General features: G+C 47.3%; 1 protein-coding gene across 1 annotated transcript in view; it reads right to left on the bottom strand.

Moving 5' to 3' along the window:
• LOC147120592 (protein mono-ADP-ribosyltransferase PARP14-like) overlaps positions 1 to 21,755 on the bottom strand; it is a 213,375-nt gene that overhangs the window by 87,448 nt on the left and 104,172 nt on the right. The window contains exons 10-12 of the mRNA XM_085986722.1: positions 20,404 to 20,466; positions 9,733 to 9,909; positions 9,439 to 9,623 (exon numbers count right to left, since the gene is read on the bottom strand). Of these exons, the coding sequence (XP_085842848.1) occupies positions 9,439 to 9,623; positions 9,733 to 9,909; positions 20,404 to 20,466 (425 nt within the window). The remainder of the gene's footprint in view (positions 1 to 9,438; positions 9,624 to 9,732; positions 9,910 to 20,403; positions 20,467 to 21,755) is intronic.

The raw sequence follows: 21,755 nt of genomic DNA, 5'->3' as shown, positions 1-21,755 counted from the left end.
TCAGAAGTGGGGATGTTCGCTGATGACTGCACAGTGTTCAGTGCCATTCACATCTCTTCAGATAATGAATCAGTCCATGCCCACATGTAACAAGACCTGGGTGACGTTCAGGCATGGGCTGATAAGTGGCAGGTAACATTCTCGCCACACAAGTGCCAGGCAATGACTATCCCCAACAAGCGAGAGTCTAACCACCACACCTTGACATTGAACAGCATTACCATCATCAAATCCACCACCATTAATATCCTGGGGGTCACCATTGACCAGAAACTTAACTGGGCCAGCCACATGAATACTATGGCAACAAGAGCAGGTTAGAGGCTGGGTATTCTGTGGCGAGTGTCTCACCTCCTGACTCCCCAAAGCCTTTCCACCATCTACAAGGCACAAATCAGGAGTGTGTTGGAATTCTCTCCACTTGCCTGGATGAGTGCAGTTCCAACAACACTCAAGAAGCTTGACACGATCCAGGACAAAGCAGCCTGCTTGATTGGCACCCTATCCACCACCTTAAACAGTCACTCCCTCCACCACCGGCGTACCACGGCTGTAGTGTGTACCATCTACAAGCTGCACTGCACCAACTCACCAAGGCTTCTTCGGCAGCACCTCCCAAACCCGCGACCTCTTCCACCTAGAAGGACAAGAGCAGCAGGCGCACGGGAACACCACCACCTCCAAGTTCCCCTCCAAGTCACACACCATCCTGACTTGGAAGTATATCGCTGTTCCTTCATTGTTGCTGGGTCCAAATCCTGGAACTCCCTCCCTAACAGCACTGTGGGAGTACCTTCACCACATGGACTGCAGCGGTTCAAGAATGTGGTTCACCACCATCTTCTGAAGGGTAACTAGAGATGGGCAATAAATGCTGACCTTGCCAGCGATGACCACATCCCATAAACAAATATAAAATATAAACTCTTTGAATAATTTCCAATTAGTATTAAATCAAAAGCATTGCAAAATAATAGATTTTATGCATTCTATTGTACAAATATTGTCTTATTCTCTACTTTAATTCTCTCTCTTTAACTAGTCATGGTACCTCAAATAAAATGTGTACTCCTGGTGAGTAGCTACATAACAAATGATCAAACTTTGCATGCTACTGGTTACATTCTTAAAATGTCCATCACTCCATGATGGTCTTGATTCAGAAAACATGGTGTGTTGAAAGTGCCAGACTTGCCTCATATTTAATTCATATTTCAGATTGTGGTATTTATTTTCTGACACTAACTGAAATGAAGAACATGTCAGGGTGCACTTACATAACATCTGTAGCACTCATGGGAAGCAGCTGTGCTTCACACTGGTGTAGCAGTTATAGTGTAAATACAACTTAAATCCAGAGTCAAGGCCTCAACTGACACTGCAGCAAAGTGGGGACTCCCTGCAGGGAGAAGTGTCACTCAATCTTATTCCAGAATCACGGCAGGCCTCAACTTTGGATTTACACTGCAAGCTTAGCATTGGCATCTGCTCCACACAGACCTAAACCTGTAAAGGCTGCTTTTCCTCTCATGTGCCTGGGGAAAGAAGAGGAAAAAGGGGGTGGAGATTCATGATTCCAGATCGTCAATCTCTTCACTTGTCCAGGGAATTCCTGGCATTCTCCCTGAGGATCAAGGATTGTTTGTTCCTGCAGCAGGCACATGACAGGTATAGTAGTTTATAGACCCCTTAACAGTAATCGCAGTGTTGGACAGAGTATAAATCAGGAAATTAGAGGAGCATGTAACAAAGGTAATGCAATAATTAGAGGAACATGTAACAAGGGTAATGCAATAATCATGAGGGACTTTAATCTTCATATGGACAGGGCAAACCAAATTGGCAAAAGTAGCTTGTAGGAATGCATTTGAGAATGTTTTCTAGAGCAATATGTTTAGAAACCAACTATGAACAGGCTGTTTTAGATCTATTATTGTGTAATGAGACAGGGCTAATTAGTAATCTTGTAGTCAAGGATCCTTTAGGGAAGAGTGATCATAATATGATAGAATTTCATATTAAGTTTGAGAGTGATGTGGTTAAATCCGAAACTAGGGTCTTAAATTTAAACAAAGACAATTACGGAGGTATGAGTGGCGAGTTGGTTGAGGTAGATTGTGAATTTAGATTAAAAGATATGATGGTAGATAAGCGATGTCAAACATTTAAATAAATAATTTATAATTCTCAACAAATATACATTCCCTTGAGGAATAAAAACTTCACTGGAAAACTAGTACAACCAGACATGTTAAGGATAGTATTAGATTAAAAGAGGCTTACAACGTTGTTAAAAATCAGCAAAGGATGACCTAGAAATTGATCAAGCGGAAGAAAGTAGAATATGAGAGTAAATTAGCAAGAAATATAAAAACAGATTGTAAGAGCTTTTACAAGTATGTAAACAGGACGAGATTAGCGAAAGTAGAGGCAGAAACAGGAGATATTATAATGTGGAATAAGGAAATGGCAGAGATGTTAAGCAAATATTTTGTGTCTGTCTTCATAGTAGAAGACACAAAGAACATACTATAAATTGTAGGGAACCAAGGGCCTAATGAGAGTGAGGAATTTAAAGTAATTAATATTAGTAAAGAAAGGGTACTGGTGAAATTAATGGGACTAAACACTGACAAATCTCCTGGACCTGATGGCCTATATCTTAGAGTTTTAAAAGAGGTGACTGTAGAGACAGTGGATGCATTGGTTTTAATCTTCTAGAATTCCCTAGATTCTAGAACAGTCCCCGTGGATTGGAAGGTAGCAAATTTAACCCTGCTGTTCAATAAAGGAGGGAGAGAGAAAACAGGGAACTATAGGCCAGTTAGCCTGACATCAGTAGTAGGGGAAATGCTAGAATCTATTATTAAGGATGTGATAACGGGGCAAAAAGGTGGCAGTTAGAATATAATGTGGGAAAGTGTGAAATTATCCACTTTGGTAGGAAGACTGGAAAAGCAGAATATTTTTAAAAGGTGAGAGACGAGTAAATGTTGGTATTCAGAGGGATTTGTGGGTCCTTGTACACAAATCACAGAAAGTTAACATGTAGGCGCAGCAAGCAATTAGGAAGGCAAATTGTGTGTTAACCTTTATCGCAAGAGGGTTGGAGTATAAGAGTAAGGAAGTCTTGTTGCAATTATGTAGGGCTTTGGTGCGACCACACCTGGAGTACTGAGTACAGTTTTGGTCTCCTTCCCTAAAATGGGGTGCAACAAAAGTTTACTAGATTGGTTCCTGGGATGAGAGGGCTGACCTATGAGGAGAGATTGAGTAGAATGGGCTTATATTCTCTGGAGTTTAGAAGAATGAGAGGTGATCTCATTGAAACGTAAAAAATTCTTAGAGGGCTTGACAGGGTAAATGCTGAGAGGTTGTTTCCCCTGGCTGGTGAATCGAGAACGAGGGGTCATAGTCTCAGGATAAGGGGTCGGCCATTAGGACTGAGATGATGAGCCATTTCTTCACTCAGAGGGTAGTGAATCTTTAGAATTCTCTTCTCCAGTGGGCTGTGGATGCTCAGTCGGAGATCAATAGATTTTTGGGCACCAAGGGAATTAAGGGATTGACGGATAGGGCAGGAAAGTAGAGTTGATGTAAAAGTTCTGCCACAGCCCCGAGACCGGAGAAGCAGCGGACCTGCGCGGGAGCAGCCCGAGGCGGGAGAGCTTAAAGGCTTGAGAGGGAGCAGTCAGAGGCACCGAGGCCCACAGCCCCGAGACCGGAGAAGCAGCGGACCTGCGCGGGAGCAGCCCGAGGCGGGAGAGCTTAAAGGCTTGAGAGGGAGCAGTCAGAGGCACCGAGGCCCACAGCCCTGAGACCGGGGAAGCAGCGGACCTGCGCAGGAGCAGCCCGAGGCGGGAGAGCTTAAAGGCTTGAGAGGGAGCAGTCAGAGGCACCGAGGCCCACAGCCCCGAGACCGGAGAAGCAGCGGACCTGCGCGGGAGCAGCCCGAGGCGGGAGAGCTTAAAGGCTTGAGAGGGAGCAGTCAGAGGCATACCAATCCAGGTTCCAGGAGAGAGGTAAAAAGTAGTCCAAGTGTGACGTCAGCAGGTAGCAGGTAAGTGATTGGTTGGTGAGTATTTTCTCTCTTTTCAATACAAGCTTGAATTCTGTGGTTAAATTTCTAGGGTCTCTGTGGTGTAGTGGGGACAGTTGGTAAATAAAGCGCCCTAGAGTATACCTGTAACTGGGGTATTGAATAAATTTTTTAATTAATTAAAGGAGTAAGTCATGGCAGGAGAGTTCAGACCTGTGTTCTGCTCCTCTTGCTCCATGTGGGAAGTCAGGGACGCTGCCAGTGTCCCTGGCGACCATGTGTGCGGGAAATGCATCCAGCTGCAGCTACTTGTAGACCGCATTGCGGCGCTCGAGCTGCGGGTGGATGAATTTTGGAGCATGCGCGATGCTGAGAGGGTCGTGGATAGCACGTTTAGCGAGTTGTTCACGCCTCAGGGTAGGGCTGCACAGGGGGTGACCATCAGGCGGAGCAACAGAGACAGGCAGGAAGTGCAGGGAACCCCTGCGGACATCCCCCTTTCAAACAGGTATACCAAGTTGGATACTGTTGAGGGGGATGACTCACCAGGGGAAGGCAGCAGCAGCCAGCTTCCTGGCACCAGGGATGCTTCTGCTGCTCAGGAAGGGAGGAAAAAGAGTGGGAGAGCAATAGTGGTAGGGGATTCTATCGTAAGGGGAACAGATAGGCGTTTCTGTGGCCGCAAACGTGACTCCAGGATGGTTTGTTGCCTCCCTGGGGCCAGGGTCATGGATGTCACTGAGCGGCTACAGGGCATTCTTAAGGGGGAGGGTGAGCAGGCAGAGGTCGTGGTCCACATTGGGACCAACGACATAGGTAGGAAGGGGGATGAGGTCCTGCATCAAGAATTTAGGGAGCTAGGTAACAGATTAAAGGGCAGGACCTCAAAGGTTGTAATCTCTGGATTACTCCCAGTGCCACGTGCTAGTGAGTATAGGAATAGGAGGATAGTGCAGATGAATGCGTGGCTAAAGAGTTGGAGTAGGAGGGAGGGTTTTAGTTTCCTGGATCACTGGGCCTGCTTCTGGGAAAGGTGGGACTTGTACAAGTCGGACGGGTTGCACCTGAACCAGAGCGGGACAAATATCCTTGTGGGGAGGTTTGCTAGCACTGTTGGGGGGGGTTTAAACTAACTTGGCAGGGGGATGGGATACAGAGGGGAGCTGAAATAGGGGGTGATATGCTGCCAATTATAGAGAAAAAAACAAGTCAGCTTGGTAGACAGGGCAAATATATAAGGGCAAGGCTGGATGGCATCTATTTTAATGCAAGGAGTCTTGCAAATAAGGTGGATGAACTGAAGGTGTTGATAAACACATGGGAGTATGATGTTGTTGCTATCACGGAGACATGGTTGAGGGAGGGGCAAGACTGGCAGCTCAATATTCCGGGGTACAGAATCTTCAGGCGAGACAGAGGGGGAGGTAAAAGAGGAGGGGGTGTCGCAATATTAATTAAGGAGTCAATTACTGCAGTAAGGAGGGATGATATATTAGCAGGTTCCTCTAATGAGGCCATGTGGGTGGAGCTTAAAAACAAAAAGGGGGCAAGCACTTTGCTGGGAGTGTACTATAGGCCTCCAAACAGTCAGGGGGAGATAGAGGAACAGATATGTAGGCAAATCTCAGAGAAATGTGCAAATAATAGGGTAATAATAATGGGGGATTTCAACTTCCCCAGTATTAACTGGGATAGTCAAAGTGTGAAAGGCTCAGAGGGTGTAGAATTCTTAAAGTGCATCCAGGAGAGCTTTTTGAGCCAGCATGTAGAAAGTCCTACAAGAGAGGGGGCAGTACTGGACCTAATTCTAGAGAATGTGGCCGGCCAAGTGGAAAAAGTGCTAGTAGGTGAGCACTTTGGTGACAGTGACCATAATATGGTAAGATTTAAGGTGGTCATGGAAAAGGACAGGGATGGGCCGGAAATAAAGGTTCTAAATTGGGGGAAGGCCGATTTTAATAGGATAAGGCAGGATCTGGCCAAAATGGACTGGGATCAGCTACTTGTAGGAAAATCCGCATCGGAGCAATGGGAGGCTTTCAGAAGGGAGATTGAGATCATACAATGGCAACATGTTCCCGTAAAGGTCAAGGGTGGTTCCAAAAACCACAGGGAACCTTGGATGTCAGGGGATATACGAGAATGGATTAGGAAAAAAAGGAGGGCTTTTGGCAGATACAAAAGGCGAAAGACGGAGGAAGCCCTAGAGGAGTACAAAAAGTGCAGTGGGATACTTAAAAAAGAAATTAGGAGATCAAGGAGGGGCCATGAAATAACACTGGCGAGCAAAATAAAGGAAAATCCTAAGATGTTTTATAAGTATATTAAGGGTAAGAGGATAACTAGGGAAAAAATAGGGCCCATTAGGGACAAAAGTGGCAATCTGTGTGGGGAGCCGGAAGATGTAGGAGGGGTTCTAAATGAATTTTTTGCATCTGTTTTCACTATGGAGGAGGACGATGTAGACATAGAAATAGGGCGGGGGGACTGTGATATGCTCGAACATATTAACATCGAGAGGGAGGAGGTATTGGCGGTTTTAGCAGGCCTAAAAATGGATAAATCCCCAGGCCCGGATGAAATGTATCCCAGGCTGCTGTGCGAGGCAAAGGAAGAGATTGCGGGGGCTCTAACACATATATTCAGGACCTCTCTGGCCACAGGGGATGTGCCAGAGGACTGGAGAACCGCTAATGTAGTACCATTATTCAAGAAGGGAAGTAGGGAAAAACCGGGGAACTACAGGCCAGTGAGCCTAACATCAGTGGTAGGAAAATTATTGGAAAAAATTCTGAGGGACAAAATTAGTCTCCACTTGGAGAGACAAGGATTAATCAGGGATAGTCAACATGGCTTTGTCAAGGGAAGATCATGTCTGACTAATTTGATTGAATTTTTTGAGGGGGTGACTAGGTGTGTGGATGAGGGTAACGCAGTGGATGTGGTATACATGGATTTCAGTAAGGCCTTCGATAAAGTCCCGCACAGGAGACTGGTCAAGAAGGTAAGAGCCCATGGAATCCAGGGTGCCTTGGCACATTGGATACAAAACTGGCTTAGTGGCAGAAGGCAGAGGGTGATGGTCGAAGGTTGTTTTTGTGACTGGAAGCCTGTGGCCAGTGGGGTGCCACAGGGATCGGTGCTGGGTCCCTTGCTGTTTGTGGTCTACATTAATGACTTGGATATGAATGTAAAAGGTATGATCAGTAAGTTCGCGGATGATACAAAAATTGGTAGGGTGGTAAATAGCGAGGAGGGTAGCCTCAGTCTGCAGGATGATATAGATAGGTTGGTCAGATGGGCGGAACAGTGGCAAATGGAATTTAACCCGGAAAAGTGCGAGGTGATGCACTTTGGGGGGACTAACAAGGCAAGGGAATACACAATGAATGGTAAGACCCTAGGCAAGACGGAGGTGCAGAGGGATCTGGGTGTGCAAGTACACAGATCCCTGAAGGCGGCGGAACAGGTGGATAAGGTGGTAAAAAAGGCATATGGGATACTTGCCTTCATTAGCCGAGGCATAGAATATAAGAGCAAGGAGGTTATGATGGAGCTGTATAAAACACTGGTTAGGCCACAGCTGGAATACTGTGTGCAGTTCTGGTCGCCACACTACAGGAAGGATGTGATCGCTTTGGAGAGGGTGCAGAGGAGATTCACCAGGATGTTACCAGGGCTAGAGCGCTTCAGCTATGAAGAAAGACTGGGCAGATTGGATTTGTTTTCCTTGGAGCAGAGGAGGCTGAGGGGGGACATGATTGAGGTGTACAAAATTATGAGGGGCATAGATAGGATGGATACTGAGGAGCTTTTTCCCTTAGTAGAAGGGTCAATAACTAGGGGGCATAGATTCAAGGTAAAGGGCGGGAGGTTTAGAGGGGATTTGAGAAAGAACTTTTTCACCCAGAGGGTGGTTGGAGTCTGGAACTCACTGCCTGAAAGGGTTGTGGAGGCAGGAACCCTCACAACATTGAAGAAGCATTTGGATGAGCACTTGAAATGCCATAACATACAAGGCTATGGACCAAATGCTGGAATATGGGATTAGATTAGACAGGGCTTGATGGCCGGCACGGACACGATGGGCCGAAGGGCCTCTATCCGTGCTGTATAACTCTATGACTCTATGAATGACGGAGCAGGCTCGATGGGCCTTATGGACTACTCCTGCTAATGTGATCTGCTAGTGAGGTGGGATAGGCCATTTAGCCTCATTTTCCTCTCTCAACTCAAGAGGGATGCTCAAAAGAAGTCGGCCTTGTGCCTGTGCCCAGCACCCAGAATGACAGACAACAAGAAGAATGAGCTTGGCAAAAGGTAAATACCCTTTCTTTATGGTACTGGACACCATCCACAGGTTAGGAGGTGCTTTGATGCTGGTTTTCAACTGGTGGCCATTAGAGATTGTGCGGCAGTGGTTGGATTTCTGTCCTTTGTTTGCAGGTGCAGGGCCCTGTCAAGGGTTACGGCTGCTCTGAAAGTTAATGACATGGATCTGAAAATCTAGGTGGGTTCGGGTCACATCATGTTGAGCGCATTTTGGGTGTGTTCCTCCCTGACTAGCTCCCAAATGTAGGAGCAGAGGAAAAGTGGCCCTTCTGTGTAGATTTAGGTAGAATTTTTCACGTAAATTCAGTCATACTAGAATAAACAATTTGCTGAAATGCCTCAAAGAAGTGACCACATCTGGCGTACTGTGTACAATTCTGGGCACCACACCTTAGGAAGGATGTATCTGCCTTGGAAGGAGTGCAGCACAGATTCACCAGGATTACCAGGGTCCCAAGGGTTAACTAATGAGGAGACTTGCATAATCTACGCTTGTATTTCCTGGAATATAGAAGGATAAGGGATGAGTTAATTGAGGTTTTTAGGATTTTAAAAGGAATTGATAGGGTAGATTGGGCGGGAAAGTGGAGTTGACGTCAAAGATCAGCCACGATCTATGTTCTTACAGAGAGAAACTTTTTCCACTGGTGGGGGAGTCTAGGACAATAGGACATCAACTTAATATCAGAGCCAGGCCATTCAGGAGAGAAGTTAGGAAACACGTCTTCACGTAAAGGGTTGTAGAAATATGGAACTCCCACAAAAAGCAGTAGATGCTTGCTCAATTAAGAATTTTAAATCTGAGATCAATAGATTTTTTGCTAGCCAAGAATATTAAGGGATATGGAGCCAAGGCGGGTAGATGGAGGTAGGATACAGATCACCCATGATCGCACTGAATAGTGGAACAGGCTCGAGGGGCTGAATGGGCTAAACCTGTTCCAATGTCCCTAAAATAACTGCATTGCATAACTGAAACATTAGGTTATTAGTCCCTCCGTTTTAATGTGCTATACTAAAAACAGACAGCTGGTGAAAATGAAATCTCTCCAGGATGCAAAGATTACCATTGTGTTAACATCGAGGTTCTGCTTCTTTGTATCAAAAACCTCAGCAAAATCATCATAAACATTTGATTCAAATGCAACAATGGAAATGGCTTTCATGTTGGACGATGCAATGGTCGAGAAATAATTCTCCAATCCATCGAAGACTGCGCTGATGGAAGTTTTACAACTGATTCCACCTTTACCTGAATAAAATTCAAAAGCTCATTAGTAAACCTCAGAAGAAAACAAATCGAAAAAAACAACGAATCGCAGAATAAATTGAATGAACCGTTCAAATGGGGGAGAGGTTACCTGTCCCTACGGCTGGGAATGCAATAGTAGTGATGTTCAGCATTTCGCATTCCTCAAGGATGTTTGTTACTGATGCTGTGATCCCAGCTGCTGTTTTAGGCTCAACCATGTGGATTACATATTTACACCGAAGATGGCCACCTTTGGTAACTGCGACACCATCATCTGGCTGAGGACCTAGGAAAGAAATAGGTGGAGGAAATTCAGCATCATTAACCTCTATCTACAGCATTACCAAGAATACACTTATTACTGTATTTGTTTACAGCCCAAAGTAGCAGATAAACAACTTTCGGGGAGAAATTCGTGTGGCGCAAGCCCTTGGCAGCTCTAACGACAGCGGATGCCGTTTCAGCACCGCACATCATTTCAGTGTTGCCGGTAGCGCTGCTGGTATCCTCGATTGCCAGGGAGCTCATCATGATGGAGATTGTGACGTCAGTGAGTGTGCAACGCTCTCTGGATGCCCAATCTCCAACATTGGATTTAGCTACTTACCTTAAAGGCAGCGCAGAACAGCGACAGAGACGTTTACCAGCGGAAAGCAGGCTGCAGCAGTGATATTTAAAGGTACCATCCCCAATCAGCTGTACCTGATGTTTCAGTGCCTGTTTGCTACTTCCTGCAACTGAAACAGCTCTCTTTAGTTACTTCAAGTTTTTTTGGTGACAGGGAGTGTTCATTCAAGTCCAGAAGTCACTCATTATTTGTTAAAGGCTTCTGCTCACAACACTTCCTCATAGTCATGGGGGCTGCGGGATTGCAGGATTATGTCAGGAGGACGACAAGGCAGAGGAGGATGAGGAGGAAGAGGACAAGAAGGAGGAGGAACAGGAGGGAGGGCAGAGGCAGCGAGACAATTGGCCTTCTGGACGGGCTGTCCGTGACCGGCTCATCAGATTCTGATTCGCATGAATGAAACTCCAGATCCCCATAGCTCACCACATCCCTATCATACAATCCCTGTCTCATGGCCTATCACAGCGACCTCCTGGGTGCAAAGGTGAGAGAGACCATAAAATATTCCAAAGACCATTAATAAATTTAACGATAAACATATCACACATATGACATGAATTCTAATAACTAATGACCCTTGTACCTGCCATACTTAAATCATTGTGTACAAGGCGTGAGATGTGGGTGTGAGTGTTGCTAGGTAGAGATTGTTGGTGGGTGAGTGCTTGGGGTGTGGTGCATTGAGCAGTGTGTAAAGCTTGTGATACAGTGAGTGGTATGTAGCATTTGTTGAAGCCTTCACTCACCCTGACCAACCATGTAAGGTCATTAAAATTCTTCCTGCACTGGGTGTGGGTCCTGGAGACCACAGTGCTTCCCGGACGTGGTGTTCCACCTCCCTCCACATAGTCCGGCAGACTTGTGGCGAGGGCCTCCTGCCAGTTGAGAGCTACAGCACCACCCGCCTTCTCTCCACCACTAAAACCAATGCCTCCAAAGCTTCCTCGGAAAACCTCTGAGCTCTCTCCCTGGGGTGGAGACCTGCCATCAGGATTTGTAAATAATTGCTCCTTTTCCTTGTCCTTCTTATGGTTGTTGAAGCAGCTGCACACCCAACAATGCTGAGAATGAGGTGCTGCAGCATCAATGAAACTCTCCTTTAAGCAGTGAAAAAAGCCTGTGGCAATCATTACTTGCGTTTAGACTGCCCCAATATTGGTCCATCTTTTCAGTGTAACACCAATGAGCTTGAGCTTTTAGACTAGAATTATGATTGCAACCATTTTAAGGAGGCGTGAGGACGAATTTTGCCTGCAGCCTAGATGATTTTCAACTGGCGCTACTTAAAACATCTTGGGCTAGAAATTTGTTATAGCCAAGGAATGGGCGGTGTGAGCAAAAAAGTTGGAGAATTAGCGCCAGGCGCTAATGCTTTAGATTGCACGCAAAATTTGTCCTCACTGCTCAATAAAATGACTGGGGCTAGAAATTCCATAGCACCCCATTTGGTGCAATAACTTTTGAAATCTGAGAAAATTATTGCCAGGTGATAATCCTTTTTTGATCCCGGGAACTTTAGCTTCAGCACCCCAAGAGAGAAGTGGAACTCTAAATCAAGTGCTAACCACTTCTCTTAGGGTGCTAAAGTGTGTGAGAGGGGCGGTAGCGACAGAGCGCTGAAGAATGTGCAGCGCAGTGCTACCGGCATCAGAGGCTCCTTCCCTCGCTTAAAGGAAAGGGCCAATGATGGTTTGCAACATTCTTAATCTTAGTTTTGTGCGGCCAGGGGACCTGCATGATTTCCATTACAGCCCCAATCACTCTCAGAGAGTCGGGGGTCATAGAGTCATAGGGCTAAAAATTGGGTGGCTAGCGCCACCTTTTAGCGCCTAAAGAGGCAGTCAGAGGCTGTAGCGCCACTGGCTGCGCCTTCCGCCATATTCAGTGGGGGCGCTAATGGTGGCGTTAGGCTGTTGTGCGGCGCCTCCACCGATGACGTCATCGGTGTGCGCAGCACCCCATTAGCGCCCCGATCGCGAAATTTGTTTGCGAACGCCGCTGTAGCGCCATTCGCAAACAGCGCCAGGTTCCCGGGGCCTTGCTGCGCCGGCAGAGGCGCAAGTTAAAGTGGAGGTGCGGGGCGGCCGCTTTTTTCGGCGGCCGCCTGCCAACACCTCCGTCCCCGGCCTCCTGGTCCCCCCCCACCCCCGGGGCAATGCCGGCTGTTTCCCGAGAGCCCGGCACTTCTCCTTGGTGCCGGGCTCTTTTGCTGGCACCCGCGATCGGGGCTCGTGCTGTTGCAGGCCCCTCCCCCTTAACAGTGGGAGGGAGGACTGCAGTACCGCAGCGTCTGGCGCTGCGGCACGTTGCACTGCGAAATTCACTTTCAGCGCCCTAAGAGGGACGCGGAGCGCCTCGAGCCGTGCCCCGTGTCCCTCTTGGGGCGCTGAGGCTGAATTTGCGGTGATCGCTAATGCGGCGATCGCAGCGCAAATTCCAGCGCCCAGGCGAACTTTGCGCCGCTTGGGCGCCTCAGGCCAATTTTTAGCCCATAGAGTCATAACGGCACAGAAGGAGGCCATTTGGCCCATCGAGTCCGTGCTGGCTCTCTGTAGAGCAATCCAGTCAGTCCCATTCCCCCGCTCTATCCCCGTAGCCCTACAAGTTTATTTCCCTCAAGTGCCTATCCAGTCTCCCCTTGAAAACATTGAGTGTCTCCGCTTCCACCACTTCCGTCGGCAGCGAATTCCAGGTCATCACCACTCGCTGAGTAGAAAAGATTTTCCTCTCATTCCCCCCGTAACTTTTGCCCAAAACCTTAAATCTGTGTCACCTAGTCCTTGTACCATCAACTAGTGGGAACAGCCTTTCCCCGTCTAGCCTATCCAAACCCGTCATAATCCTGTACACCTCTATCAAATCGCCCCTAATGAAAACAAATCCAGCTTTTCCAACCTTGTAGCTAAGATCCCCCATCCCCGGAACCATTCTGGTAAATCTCCTCTGCACCCTCTCAAGGGCCTTCACATCCTTTCTAAAGTGTGGTGACCAGAACTGGATGCAATTTTCCAGTTGCGGCTTAACCAGCACTTTATAAAGGTTCAGCATAACTTCTCTACTTTTGTACTCAATACCTCTATTTAGAAGCCCAAGAAGCCATATGGTTTGCTAACCACTCTCTCAATATGTCCTGCCATCTTCAGGGACGTATGCACATTAACTCCCAGGTCCCTCTGTCCCTGCACACTCTTTAAAACTGCCATTAAGTGTATATTGCCTCTCCCTGTTCCTTCTGCCAAAATGCATCACCTCACACTTCTCTGTACTAAATTCCATCTGCCAATTGTCAGCCCATTCTGCTAGCCTTTCTATGACCTGTTGCAGTCGATTGATATCATCATCACTGTTTGCCACACCCCCAATTTTGGTGTCATCGGCAAATTTAAAAATTCTACTCTGTATTCCAATATCCAGGTCATTTATATACATCAAAAAAAGCAGTGGCCCCAGAACTGACCCTTGGGGAACACTACTGTCTACCATCCTCCAGTCTGAAAAACAGCCATTTACCAAGACTCGCTGTTTTCTGTCCTTAAGCCATTTCCTTATCCAAGCTGCCACTGACCCACCTATTCCATGAGCCTCAATTTTGTTAACCAGTCTTCTATGTGGTACTTTGTCAAACGCCTTCTGAAAATCCATGTAGACAACATCCATTGCATTCCCTTCATCAATCCTCCGTTACTTCATCAAAAATTCAATTAGTCAAACATGATCTTCCTTTTAGAAACCCGTGTTGGCTCTCCTTAATTAGCTTAAACCTCTCCAAATGCCCGTTAATTTTTTCCTTGATTATTGTTTTACCCACCACTGATGTTAAACTGACCGGCCTGTAGTTACTAGGATTGTCCTTACACCCTTTCTTTAACAATGGTGTCACACTTGCCACTTTCCAATCCTCAGGCACCTCCCCCACATCTAGGGAAGATTGGAAAATTATGGCAAGCCCTTCTGCTATCTCCTCCCCCAATTCCCTTAGCAACCTGGGATGCAAGCCATCTGGACTAGGTGACTTGTCCACTCTGAGCATACCCAGCCTTTCTAGTACATTCTGTCTATCAATTTTCACCCCTTCCATTGTTTCTACCTTTTCCACTTCTACCGGTATTTTGTCAGCATCCACCTCCTTAGTAAACACCGATACAAAATACTCTTTGAGTATTCTAGCCTTACCCTGCGCCTCTAAGCATATATCACCTTCTTTGTCTCTAATAGGCCCCACCCAGCCTTTTACTACCTGCTTACTGTTTACATGCCGGTAGAAGATTTTTGGGTTCCATTTTATGTTAATCGCCATTCTACTCGCATATTCTCTCTTTGCCAATCTTATTTTCATCTTCACTTCCCCTCTCAACTTATTGTATTTGGTCTGGTTCTCCCTTGAAGTATTCACCTGACATTCATCATACACGTTCTTTTTTTGTTTCATCATCTTCTCTATCTCCCTCATCATCCAAGGAGCCCTTGCTTTGGTTCCCTTACCCTTCCCTCTTGTTGGAATGTACCTCGCCTGTACTTGGAACATCTCCTCCTGAAAGATCTCCCATTGTTCCATTACAGTTTTTCCTGCCAGTCTTTGGTTCCAATTTACTCTGGCTAGATCCTTTCGCATCCCATTGAAGTTAGCCCTATTCCAGTTTAGAAGTTCCACTCTAGGTTGTTCCTTGCTCCTCTCCATTGCTAATCTATACCTTATGATACGATGATCACTCGTACCCAAGTGTTCTCCCATAGACACTTGGTCGACCTGGCCTACCTCATTCCGCAGCACCAGATCCAGCAATGCCTCCTTCCTAATTGGGCCAAGAAAATACTGGTCAAGGAAATTCTCCTGAACACATTTCAGAAATTCCTCCCCCTCCTTTCCCATTACCCTAGCATTAACCCAATCGATATTTGGGTAATTAAAGTCCCCCAATATCACCACTCTATAGCTCTTGCATATCTCTGTGATTTCCCTGTCGATTTTCTCCTCTACCTCCCTCTCACTATTTGGAGGCCTATAGAATACTCCCAATAGCTTGATCATACACTTTTTGCTCCTCAACTCTAACCAAATGGATTCTGTCCTTGTCCCCTCAAGAACATCCTCCCTTTCCAACACTACAATGTCTTCCTTAATCAGCACTGCCAACCCACCTCCATTTTTTCCTTCCCTATCTTTTCTGAACACCTTGTACCCTTGACTATTAAGTGCCCAGTCCTCACCATTTTTAAACCACGTTTCCATTATTGCCACAACATCATATTGCCACACAACTAATTATGCTTGTAGCTCACCAACCTTATTCACCACACTTTGTGCATTTATGTACATGCATTCTAAATGCATTTTTGAATTTTTTGTAGGGCTTAGGCATTGCACAGCAATGAGGCTTCAAAGACTTTCAGCAGGCACCAGACTGGTTCGAAGAATAAAGTTTGGCCGATCTGACCACCACTGCCTTTAATTATCGCTCCCCAAGCAGCCAGCTGAGGTGATAACGCCTCCTGTGGCTGCCGTTGTTGACGCCCGGCGATGCAGCAGGGGGCGGGAGTGAATTTCTCATCTGGGGTGCTAACGGGGCACTGTGCACTTGATGACATCACGATCTACGGGGTGCTAGAGTCCGAGGCAGTAAATGTTAGCGTCAGCGCAAAACCACCAGGGAAGTTCACGGGCGTCGCTGAATTCACAGCACCCCTTCATGCCCCGTTACCGCCCCCCGCAGGCTCTAATGGGAGACGCGAAACACCCACATTTCTAGCCCTTGGAAACATAGAAACATAGAAGATAGGAGCAGGAGTAGGCCATTCGGCCCCTCGAGCCTGCTCCGCCATTCAATGAGATCATGGCTGATCATTCAAATTCAGTACCCTGTCCCTGCCTTCTCCCCATATCCCTTGATCCCTTTAGCCTTAAGAAATATATCCAACTCTTTCTTGAATATATTTAATGAACTGGCCTCCACCGCCCTCTGTGGCAGAGATTTCCACAGGTTCACCACTCTCTGGGTGAAGAAATTCCTCCTCATTTCAGTCCTAAATGGCTTCCCCCTTATCCTTAGACTATGACCCCTGGTTCTGGACTCCCCTGCCATCAGAAACATCCTTCCTGCATCTAGTCTGTCCAGGGCTGACAGAATTTTATAGGTTTCGATGAGATCCCCTCTCAATCTTCGAAACTCCAGTGATTATAAGCCCAATCGACACAATCTCTCCCCATACGTCATTCCTGCCATCCCAGGTATCAGCCTGGAGAATCTTCGCTGCACTCCCTCCATTGCAAGAACGTCCTTCCTTAGGTAAGGCGACCAAAACTGCACACAATACTCAAGGTGCGGTCTCACCAAGGCCCTGTACAACTGTAGCAAGACATCCTTGTTCCTGTACTCGAACCCTCTTGCTACGAAGGCCAACATATCATTTGCCTTCTTAACCGCTTGCTGCACCTGCATGCTTACCTTCAGCGACTGGTGCACAAGAACACACAGGTCTCTTTGCACTTCCCCTTCTCCCAATCTATTGTCATTCAAATAATAATCTGCCTTCCTGTTTCTGCCACCAAAGTGGATAACCTCATATTTATCCACATTATAGTGCATTTGCTATGTTTCTGCCCAATCACCCAACCTGTCCAAATCGTACTGGAGTTTCACGACATCCTCCTCACAGCTTACCCTCCCACCCAGCTTTGTGTTGTCTGCAAATTTGGAGATATTACATCCAATTCCCTCGTCCAGATCATTAATATATATTGTGAACAGCTGGGGTCCTAGGACCGATCCTTGCGGTACCCCACTAGTCACTGCCTGCCACTCGGAAAATGACCCGTTTATTCCAACTCTTTGCTTTCTGTCCGCCAACCAGTTCTCTATCCAAGTCAATACCTTGCCCCCAATCCCATGTGTCTTAATTTTGCACACTAATCTCTTATGTGGGACCTTATCGAAAGCCTTCTGAAAGTCCAAATACACCACATCCACTGGTTCTCCCTTAGCTATTTTACCAGTTACATCCTCAAAAAATTCCAGTAGATTAGTCAAGCATGATTTACCTTTTGTAAATCCATGTTGACTTTGTCCGATCCTGTCACTGCTTTCCAAGTGCTCTGCTATTACATCTTTTATAATACTCTAGCATTTTCCCCACTACCAATGTCAGGCTTACCGGTCTATAATTCCCCGCTTTTTCTCTACCACTGTTCCCATTGGCGGAAGGGTCGAGAACCAGAGGACACAGATTTAAGGTGATTGGCAGAAGAACCAAAGGCGACATGAGGGAAAACCTTTTCATGCAGCGAGTGGTTAGGATCTGGAATGCACTGCCTGAAAGGGTGGTGGAGGCAGATTCAATCACGGCTTTCAAAAGTGAATTGGATAAGTACCTGAAGTAAAGAAATTTGCAGGGTTACGGGGAAAGGGCGGGGAGTGGGACTAGCTGAAGTGATCTTGCAGAGAGCCGGCACGGGCTCGACGGGCCGAATGGCTTCCTTCTGTGCTGTAACCATTCTATGATTCTATAAAATATTAAAAAGTTTGTTCTACAGAAGCACGGGGTTTATCTGCTTTTATTCATGAATTTAAAAAGTCTCTATTAAAACCTGAGCCAGTGTGTTGTGAGACAAAGAGCCTTGTGTCCAATAAGGGGAATAAAGGCCCACAGCCTCCCCTGGCCCCGGGCCCTGAACAAGGGACTGGAGAAACTCGCTGCCCTGCGGATCAGACAATCAGCCGGCGCTAGTCCTGCCCCTCGGGCTCTCCGATTGGTTGGAGGACCCGCCGCCGGCTCGCTCCTCCAGCCCCGCCCCGCTCGCTCCCTATTGGTCGGAAGCTCCCGTCAATCAGGCCGCGGGCCTGGGTCACGTGTCCCCAAGGAGATCACGTGCTCCGTCCAATTGACTGCGCTCAGTCCGGGGCCTCGCGGACTCTCAGGTTTTTCTATTTCTCTTTATTCTCTCCCAATCCACCCCTCCCCCCCACCCCGCGCAATTCTCCACCCAATCGGAGCGGAGAAAACTCACTTTGCGTCATCGATCGCGACTCTGGAACCGACACCAAGGCCTTTCCCGGAATGCCCCGCGCCGACTCCGTCCGACAGGATCCGAGTGTGCAGGCGCAGCTCCGAATCCAGCTTATTGGCGTTAGACTTAATGGGTGAACCAATATCGGGTGCAGGCTAATCGCAAGTCATGATTGCCACAGGCTTTTTTCACTACTTAAAGGGGAGGGTCATTGATGCTGCAGCACCTCATTCCCAGCATTGCCTTAGCAAGCAGAAGCAGAACAAGGAGAAGGAGCCGGAGGACTGAACTAGGTGTGCTCATGTCAGGTCCATGCCTCAGGGAGAGAGCCCGCAGATTCTCCAATGAAGCATTGGATGCATTAGTTTTCGCTGTGGAGAGACAGGGGCGGTGCTCTACCTGGCAAGTGGCAGGAGGCCCTCGCCACAAGTCTTCCTCACCATGTGGAGGGAGGTAGCGCAGCACGTCTTGGGCAGCACTGTGGTCCCCAGGGCCCACACACAGTGCAGGAAGAAACTTAATGACCTCACTCGGGTGGTCAGGGTGAGTGAAGGCTTCAACAAATGCTACATACCATCTGTACCACAATTTTCACACACTGCCCAAAGCACCACACCTCCAGCACTCACCCACCTACAATCTCTACCTAGTAACACTCACATCCACATCTCACACCTTGCACACAATGACAGCTATTCAACTATGGCAGGCACAAGGGTCAATTGCTTCAATAAGCCGAATGTCTGTTCAATGATGTTCCAGGTGGCAGCATGGCTCTCATTATATGAGTGCTGGGCACAAGTGTTGGGGTTGTGAAGGGGAGTCATCAGCCAGGTGGAGAGCATATAGCCCTTGTCTCTGAGCAGCCACTCTCGAGCTTGACGTGGTAGCTGGAAGAGTGCTGGCACGCCAGTCTGGCACAGGATGAAGGCTTCTTGGCTGCTGCCAGGATAGCGGGCATTGACATTAAGGATTCGCTGTGTGTGGTCGCACACCAACTGCACATTAACTGAGTGGCAGCCATTGCGGTTACGGAAGATCTCAGGATTGTTATGCAGTGCTCGCAAAGCCATATAAAAGCTGCAGCAGATTTTCTCCCCACTGAGAAATATACCATGCAAGGGAAGGATGGGGATACTTGCTGGGCATTGGATAGTAAGCCTTTGACACAAGGTTTGCCTGAAACAGAAATAATTTTAACTTGGACAAGAGAGCTCCCACAGGGTGGTCATTTTTCAGTATGCAGGTGCTTCATTTTTAGGACAGGCAGAAAATGATAGAGCCTTGTCCTACAGCACTCGATTAATCACCTGCACAACTGAGTGATGGCCAAGACATTATCCTAGAAATCCCAATGGAAGTTCTGCCCACAATTTTCATCCCACCATAATCCTGTCCAAAAGCCGGGAAATGGGTGATTTAAATAATTGAAGTGGGCGCCTGTGTCTGTAGCGGTGTAACAGGAGGACGTGCCCTCGTGGGGCCAGTGTAATCTACGAGCAGACCCCTGCTGCTGTGGGGTTGAGGCAGATGCCAACTGGGACAATGATGCAAAGGTGCTGAATTTTCAAATAACTGCTCCCCTGTGACGTGAAGTCTTTGTTCCAGTGGGATTGATTGTCATTGATTTTATTAACTTTGGATCCATGTTTGGCCCAGGACAGAACCTACCCCATCTCAGCAGATACAGGGCCAATCTGATTGTACCAGGCTCACGTGATCCCAGGTACGCCTCCACACAGGCTGTGTCCCTGGGATCCGTGGGCCATTACGCTGCCCTCCATTATGCTGCATCAGACCACAGGTATTCGCAGGAGGGCCGCCATCAGGTAGGTTGGTATTTTCTCGCAGCTCGCCGGCGTACTCTGGATGTACGCTGCCGACTGCAATTTTTGGCCCATTTTAATAGCATCACCACTTTTCTCAATTCCTTCAAACGTTTCTTATAAACTGATCTTTTCAACTTTGTCTTCAATCTCCTCCCATAATCTCACTTCTCCCTGCTCAGTGTCCTCTTTCTCCTGATGTTTTAAGTGCCTTGAGACATTCTCCATGTGAGGGGTGTTATATAAATGTTAGCTGTTGTTGTAGTTATATTTTCAAAGCATATATCCCAGAAAAGTATAACCCTGATTGAGAAATACCAGTACCTAGGGCCTTGCATTCATCCTGCACAGAACTACCTGCAGCTTTTAGTATCGCACCAGACACACCTACAGGTAAAAACAAAGAAACAGATGTTAAGAACAAAACTAGACCTTTGTTACTTGGTGCAATGGATTCATGAGTCACACTTTTATTCCTTTTGTTTAATTTCTGCCTTTGTTCTCTGGCTGATGCTGGGCGACAGGCCCGTAACACCACCCAGTGGGTTGGTCCTGGAACCTTGTGTCTCTGTGGAGCTCAGTGCCTCAAACGGTGGGGCAGGTACTTACTTAGCCTTTTGAGCACTCATTATATTCGACAGTGGCTTATACAATTGTGCAACGTTTAACATTTGTGACTTTTTCAAAACAAAATGCAAGTTTGCTGACGATACAAAGCTAGGTGGGAAAGAAAGCTGTGAGGACACAAAGGCCGAGATTTTGCGGGGGAGTTAGCGTAACGGGTGGGAAATTTTTTTTTTCAGACAGCGGGTTCGCCGCAACGCGCCTTTCCCAATGTCGGGTCTGTCAACGCTGAGCAGTCCCGACCGGCAGCCACGGGGGACTCAATTAAAATCATTACCATCTAGTTAACAGATACATAACAGGCTTTTTTAACTTATCTTTTGACATTAACTGCATGACCACAGGAACCACACTGTTCAGTGCCCTTTATGCTGTCTCACCTTGGCCCTCAGAATCCGACCAGGATCAGCCCCTACACCAGCAGCACCGGGTACACCTGCAGCACCAAGAACAACACCAACCTTCTTCGCAATCACCTGATGCCGCACAGGACAGAGGGCATCATCACTTGAGCACATTGCTTCACTTAACGCTGTACATGATACACCAGGTTGGCACCCCTCCACAACAAAACCATAAAATATCCCTACAATGTCCAAGCCTTTCCTTTCACACTCACCACCATTGCAGGGGGTACTGTTATATCTCGCCATTCAATGCAACTCACTAAGCCACTTCCAAAGGTGCACACAAATCTGTCTAAGAACAGAAAGTTTTGAAAATAAAGATTTCAATGTTTGACACCACATTAACAGAAACTTTACATACACATTGGATAAAACACCCAAGTGCATAACTTGTGTGTTGTTAGTTGGTATGATTGCACTAGGATGAGGGTGAGTGTGAGGATAGCTAGTGAGATGGGGAAGTGATAATGGCCCAGAAATTAGGATCGGGGGCTTGCCGCGCGTGCAAGCCCCCGATGTGCACTCACCCGGCGCGCCGACATCTGAAGCCTGGGCCTGCTTGGAATTCCTGTCACTGGCCCGGTTCAGATGTCGGCGCGCTGTGCTTGCCTGATCCAGCGGCGTAGTTAGTGCGATGTGCCGGCT

This window comes from Somniosus microcephalus, chromosome 4 (genome assembly GCF_052327205.1).
Source record: "Somniosus microcephalus isolate GS21.2 chromosome 4, FLI_Smic_1.0, whole genome shotgun sequence".
NCBI classification, from domain to species: domain Eukaryota; kingdom Metazoa; phylum Chordata; class Chondrichthyes; order Squaliformes; family Somniosidae; genus Somniosus; species Somniosus microcephalus.
The sequence above is the reverse complement of the archived record's forward strand: the minus strand, read 5'-3'. Positions and strand labels throughout refer to the sequence as shown.